Genomic DNA, 6,924 nt, shown 5'->3' with positions numbered 1-6,924 from the left:
GGGGGGGGGGCTGGGGGTGCACAGAAGCACTTTCTGGGGTTAGAAAGGCAGATTTCTGCACTCTGTCCCTCAAGGCGTAGGGACCCCCGTGCTCACCAGCTCTTGGATTGTTTCTTTCAACACAGCACTGAGAGCTGCCAAGCTCCTTCCTCAGCAGCCTCCCAAGCCCGGCCCCAGGGATAATTGTCTCCCACGTAGGTGCTCATTAAATTAAAGGAGGAGGTGAGCGAGCAGGGGCTCCAGCCAGGTACAGAGTGTACTTGCTGGCACTGCTAACAGCCCCCGGATGTTAGGCCCATACTGGGCCTGAGCCAGGGGAAAGCAGTGCTGGAGAAACAGCCCTCATCTTCAGCAGCAGTGAGGGACTCAGCACACTTGCCCTGTGCCCTGAGTGCCCGCTGCAGTGAGTGGGAGCAGCCTGTGCAGCTCTCAGAGACAAGAGGATCCTAGGAACAGCTCAGCAGGCTCACGGCGCTGGCGGCTGCTCCTAATGGAGGGAGCAGGAGCTCTTCTTGCAGCTCTCCCTGGCGGCACAGCCAGCATGTTCTCCCACATTCTGCTTCCCGACTGCCGTTCATGAAATGTTAATGTCTGTTTCTCGGGCCGTGCTGAGGTAATGCCCTTTAGCTGCTGATGAGCCTTTATGACTTATTGATACCCGCCCAGATGTGCCTCTGTGCCCCATTCCCAGCTCCTGCTTGAGTCCAGCGGAGGAAAGGGTGGGTCCATTGGATTGCATGCACTGCGCCTGGCAGCACCCACAGGACATCTGCAGCAGGGATCAGCCATCCCAGGAGCCCAGCTCTGCCCACTCTGACCTCCCTCTGGGACCTCAGAGCTCACCCAGGACATGGGGCTGCAACACCCCCAGCAACATAAGCACAAATTGGGGCTGGCAGAAGTCCCCTCAGCTCACATGGCTTCTGAGTGACCAAAGCTAGTACCTGAAGCGACCTCATTTCCCCACTGAGTGTCCAATGTTTTACTGCTGCCATCATTTTTCAAAACTGCCTTTGTTCTGCCTTCCTCCATCCCTTCCCATGCTTTGTCTCTAACTACTGGTGCAGGCAGGACTCCAGCCTCCCTGTTTCTTCTCTCCTGCTGCCTTTACTAGCAGTGATTTCTTTGTGGAGCGGTAAAAGCAGCTGAAGGGACTTTGGCTCTTTCCCATGCAGACCACCTCCACAGGCTACCCCGCCTAGCAGGAGCATGCGAGGTGTTTCATCTGTCTCTTCATGCCCCCTCTTTACTACAACCGATCTTTTAACAGCTTCCTTAGCAAAGCTGTTCTGCTCAGGAATGCAAGCACGGCTGAGCGCAGGGTTGGCTGCTCAGAAGGGCTGCCTCCCTGTGCCGGGCGATGACCCACGACAGGAGGGGTGAGCGATGTCATTTCCAGCTGTTCTGCAGGGCCCCCACCACATAGCAGAGAGCCAACGAGCCTGAAGAGACAGAACCACCACCTGGAACAGCCTCTGCAAAGCACAACTATTAAAAGATGTTCCTAAATAGCCGGGTGCAAATTACAGATTTAAACAGATGAGCTGAATTGAGCAGCCCTTTGAACAGGCAGAATTAACATAATTTAGATCAATGCAACACTTACTAGATTATTTCTCTTTCAAGCATTTTCTCCTAACTATTGAGAGATTTATTAATTTAACTCACAGAAGACGCATCCCGATTCATTGAGCCCAACAGCTGATCTCAAGTTTGACGAGCAAGGATCTGTTTTCTGAAATCTGCAGAGCAGAGCTGTTTGTTAGCCTGAGACTGGAGCACACAACGGAGGTGCTCATCCAGATGGTCAGATGAGATCACAAAGCACAGACCAGTCTCTGACACGATAGACTGACGTGATACGAATTTCTTGGAAATGTACGTGCTCTTCCACTCCTTAACATAAAGCAGGCTGTGCTACTCCTTCCCATGTGCTGAAGGGTAACAGTGCAGAACTGGAAAACATTTTACATTTGGTCGGAGCTAATTTAACCTTCATCTTACAAAAAAACCCATACTTAATCCCCCCATTTTAAGAGAACATGCTTCCTGCTCAGCTAGCACTGTGTGGCAGGAAGAAATTCTTTGTGTTTCTAGCAGCCACTGCCAGTTACCAGGCACCAAAGTTTCATGCTACGCTCCACAGCGCTTTCCCAAAACGGATACTTCCCTTCATCAGTATTGGGAGGGGTAAAAGAACTGCAGTTCTGCAGGTTCAACAAACCAGTCTCCCTGATTAAGTACTTTGGGAACTAAGAGCAGGGCAGCACAACACCCCCAAGGACCCAAGAGCAAAGCAAAGAAAAACCTACACAGGAGGAGAAAGGCATGACTCAGGCTCCCCTCTTCAAGCTCCTCAGGTACCTCCCATGTACACTGCACTCACAGGTACTCTGAAAATAGGTTTGTCTGTGCAAAAGCACACAGAGCACAGCAGCTGTGCAAAGGAACCACGACTGGTTTATGTTCCTGCCAGGTAACCGTGGAAACATCCAGGAGGATGCACTTGATCACTCTGTGACCTCACAGAGATGAGCTCTTCAAATTAAACTTTCTTCAGGCACAATTTGGTTTAAAAAAAATTTTACTTTCTGCAGCAATATAATTTATTTCTGAAAGTACATCAGTCCACCTTTCTTTCACTATGCGATGGTTCTGGCAAAGAGAAGCAGCAGGTACAGTTGGTGAAGGATTTTCATTTGAGCTGAATTTCACACAGTTCCATGCAGATACAGTGCCAGAAACTTCTTGAATGTTTCTGGCTGTAAGCCATATATTCCAGTGGGCTTCTGCAGAGAAAAGACACGGATGCTCAGTTTGCAGTGAAGTGATTAATGTAGACAAACAACGGCCTTAAATACGCTTGAATAAGGCTTCAAAGGTGGTACCTTCCAAACTGTGCTCTCCCTGCCCTCCCCAGGTGGGTTTGTGTGGAGGTACTCCCACTGCTATAAATCTCAGGCGGCGGGAATGCTTTGTCCATCCACCTGAGACGCCCTCCCCGTGTAACTGGGGCTGACACCACTATGCTCTATTTACTCTGCAGCGACGCTGACAGTTGCATGTAAGCTCTTCCTTCGTCAGAGCACAAGTTGATTTCAAACAAGCATACTATGAGATGGTATATTACAGATGGGGATATCCTTATGTAGGAGTTCATATGAAGCTTGGCACGCGGCTTGTATGCTATGCGGTACAAATACTCCCTGACAGTAACACCTGCTTAAGGCTCTCCTGTAAGAACGGGGCCAGTGCCAGCGTCAGTCCCCACAGCTGGTTTAAAACTCACAGCACAGCTCCCTGCCAGCTCCCAGACCTTTGGCAGAGGTGAAAGTGTTGTACACCGAGGACCATTCCCAGCCCACGAGTGCTTTGCCCCCGTTCACTTACTGTAACAACTCTCTTCTTGACTTCTGGAACACACTGGGCACTTTCATACAGATTCTGATCAGAGTCAATCCAGACTAGATTCTTTATGCCATCATTAGACACGAGGTCTGTTGTATTTAATTGGAACACCAAGAACTGGAAGAGCTGGCCATCTGTGCCAACGCTCTGCACTACTACTGGCTGCTCCAAAACCTGGGGATCATTCTAGGAAAGAAGGGAAGGAGAACATTTAAAAAGCCAGCTACTACAGAAATTATATGAGTAGTTGCTGATTCTGCATATTCTACTTGGTTTAAAGCCAAGATTTTAATAAATGTATTGTTACCTTGCCCAGAAAATTACTCTAGTCAAACAAGTTTTGAATGTAGATTTGGTATTTTAATTAAAATTCCTCCTTCAGCCAGCAGTGAAGTATCAATTTGCATACTGAAATGTGGGAAGGGTTAGAGTTTTACAGTTAAACCTTCTCCCTGGCTTCTACCTATTACCACCTCAGTGCATGTCACATCATGAACGTGCTCACTGCTGAGATGGTGTTCTGGATCACCAGATAGCAGCAGCCATACCTGAAGGTTAGACTAAGACCTCTGGAGTGGGAAGCTGTGATACAGTATCCTCAGTGCAGCTTTGAAAACTATTCTAACATGCTACAGCAAGGGAATTCCACAACCCTTCCCGCTGGCTGTGGTGCTAGGGAAAGAACAAAGGCCCAGCAAGACAGCAGCAGTCTCCAATACATACCCCATACAGCACCTTCGCCTTTGCCAGTGCGTTGCCAAAAGCAAACATCAGCATTTTAGCACGGAGCTGTTCTGGTCTGAACCTGTTAGGACGATTGTTGGCCGATTCCAGGAAATACAGAGTGTGAGGATGAGAGTACGGATAACCATCTTTGAAACCTAAACGGCAGATAACCACATCAGAAATCGCTCAGTAAGAGACTACAGAGCCAATGTTTTCTCCCTTATCTTCAGGATCTGTTAAAGCAATTTGCCTGTTTTTTTTCTCCAGAGTACTACCACTGGAGTGCCTGCACTGCACACCCACTGCCCCATTCCCATCCTTCCCCTCCCCAGAGCCGTGTGGCAGAAAGGCAAGGACTGCTAGGAAATTGCCACCTCCAACACTTGCCTGTGTCATTGAGCTCTTGGTACACATTCACCTCCTGAAGGTCAATTGTAGGAGAGATGGGATAGAAGGTCTCCAGAACATGGTCTTTTGTGGCCAGTATCTCTTCCTTGGAGGCTATTGGTGGTATTGGGGTCATAGAGTTCATAAGTATTCCATTCAGGCCACGGATCTGAAGGAGAGTGGATTCTGGGAAGGGAAATCAGACTGTATTCAAACATCACTAAAATAACATCAGGCAAAGGCATACGTTTGCTTCTGGGCAACAGCACTCATGCAGCCCTTTGTTCTACAAGGCTCCTTCTCTCCCTCACATCCAAACTGATCTTAAATAATAGCACAGCCGTAGGTTCTTTTTCTAAAGTAGCAATGTTGATTACTGGTGTTAGCTTGTTAACTAAGCACATTTAGAAAGATCACTACGCAGATTCGGATGCCAAAAATAAGCAACCGGTTTTAAGACACTTGGTTCTCTTCTCCCACCACCTCGTTGGTATTGCCTAACACCTCAATAATCTCCTCAGGGCAAGGACCCTGCCAACAGTCAAGGCTGCCTATCCACGCAGTGCTACTGAATCAAGAACTGGTTCTAGAAATTGTTCTGTTTTTTTCTAAGCCTTTAGCTTTTGAATGCCTTTGTTAGCCCTCTGATGATAAGGAAAAGAGCCAACTGCTTTCAAGCACAGCAGCAACCAACCTCTTTCCCACGTAGCTGCAATCCGGTAGTTTCGAGCCAGCATTCTTCTAGCCAGGGAAGGATACTTCATTGACATTGACCGGCATAAATGTATCAAGTCTTCAAACAATACAGGGCTTTAGAATTAGGGGGAAAAAAAATGGTCACATGAAGTAAATATGCTGTGCTAATGGCAGGCGGATGGTTCTGGGATATGAAAGCTATAAAACATTATTGCTAACACAGATTTCAAATTAATACCCAGCAAACCAGCCCTGCTCCAAGTTGGCAGAGGTAATGCTTAGCCTCACTTATTTTAAAAACTGACATTATGCATCAGCTAAAACTTGATCTTAAGCAGAACGCAGTCCTTGGCCTAAAAGAAGCTTCAACATAGACTATGTGTAACATTGTGTAACTATTGCCAACCTCCAGAACTGCATTGTTTTGCTCTGTTTACAAGGTTGGCACCAGGCTCTGACAGTTTTGCACCACGGCTCTCTCTACAGCAGTTCCGTGTGTGAGTTTTCCTTGTAGTGTTACAGTCTCTGGTTCCCACTGATGAACGGCTTTACACCGAAGCCTGAGTGAACACTTACCAATATTTTTCTCTTCTGGGAGCAACTTCTGTGGTCTCCCAGAGCCGTGCATGTGAAATTGCACGGTGCACGGCCTCCTCCTGTTCCTGGAGCTGGTATGCTGGGTTCTCGGCGATGCTGAGCACCGCTGCAGGCAAGCCTTGCACCAGCTTTGTCTTGGTGAGCCACTGCGCCTGCCGAACCCCTCGAAACAAAGTAAAAACACGCGCAGGTGTGAATTTTCTTCAGGCTGGATATTAGGAAAAAAATCTTATCAGAACGAGTGGAGAGGTATTGGTACAGGCTGCCTAGGAAAGCTGTGGAGTCACCATCCCAGAGGTGTTTAAGAAAAGGGCAGCTGCTGCACTGAGAGACACGGTCAGTGGGCATGGTGGGTGGACTTGGTGATCTTGGTGATCTTAATGACTCTATGGCTCTATGAATGAAGCCACCAGGCAGGTTGACAATGGGCGTGCAATACAGCAGGCTGATGGAGGAGTTCATGGAATTGTGAAATTGCTTGAGTTGGAAAGGACCCTTAGAGGCCATGTGGTCCCACTCCCTGCACTGAACAGGGAGTCACCCACAGCTCCATCGGATGCTGACAGTCCCATCCAGCCTGACCTTGGGTGTCTCCAGGGATGGCGCATCTCTCTCATTTTAGTTTGAAACCATTTCCCCTCATCCCATCACAGTGGAACCCACTCAAGAGTCTGTCCCCTTTCTTCTCACAGACCTCCCTGAAGCACTGACAGGCCACCTTCCTGTCTCCCCGGAGCTCTCATCTCCAGGCGGCACACCCACAGCTCTCGGCCCACCACAGTGGCGTTGTTCCATCCCCAGGGGCACTTTTGTGGCCGCGCTCCAACAGATCCGCGTCCCTTCTCCGTGTCCCTCCTGCCCTAAGGGCCGCACACCGGACGCAGCGCTCCAGCCGCGCCGTCCCCGCACGGAGGCCGCCCGGGGCTCCGCACAGCGCGGGTACCTTCCAGCATGCGGACTCGCTGGTGGAAGATGAAGCAGCCGCGCTCCTTGCGCAGCGGCATGTCCTCGTAGCGCGGCCCTGGGCTGTGCCACGGGTCCCTCCAGCCGCGGTCCCAGGGAGGGAAGCGCGGCCGGGCCAGGCCGGGCACGAAGTGCTGCCGGCCCGCG

At 49.7% G+C, this 6,924-nt stretch overlaps 1 protein-coding gene across 1 annotated transcript; it reads right to left on the bottom strand.

The window, feature by feature from the left end:
- Positions 1-2,566: 2,566 nt before the first annotated feature.
- MRPL37 (mitochondrial ribosomal protein L37) lies at positions 2,567-6,923 on the bottom strand (the record flags this gene model as incomplete). Its single annotated transcript, XM_010716294.2, has 7 exons — positions 2,567-2,789; positions 3,391-3,594; positions 4,132-4,289; positions 4,522-4,707; positions 5,216-5,331; positions 5,794-5,977; positions 6,758-6,923. Coding segments are annotated over 7 exons (1,092 nt in total), but the record flags the coding sequence as incomplete, so codon positions are not given.
- Between the last annotated feature and the right edge of the window lies 1 nt (position 6,924).

The sequence above is a fragment of the Meleagris gallopavo genome, chromosome 10, assembly GCF_000146605.3.
Source record: "Meleagris gallopavo isolate NT-WF06-2002-E0010 breed Aviagen turkey brand Nicholas breeding stock chromosome 10, Turkey_5.1, whole genome shotgun sequence".
NCBI lineage: Eukaryota > Metazoa > Chordata > Aves > Galliformes > Phasianidae > Meleagris > Meleagris gallopavo.
The sequence above is the reverse complement of the archived record's forward strand: the minus strand, read 5'-3'. Positions and strand labels throughout refer to the sequence as shown.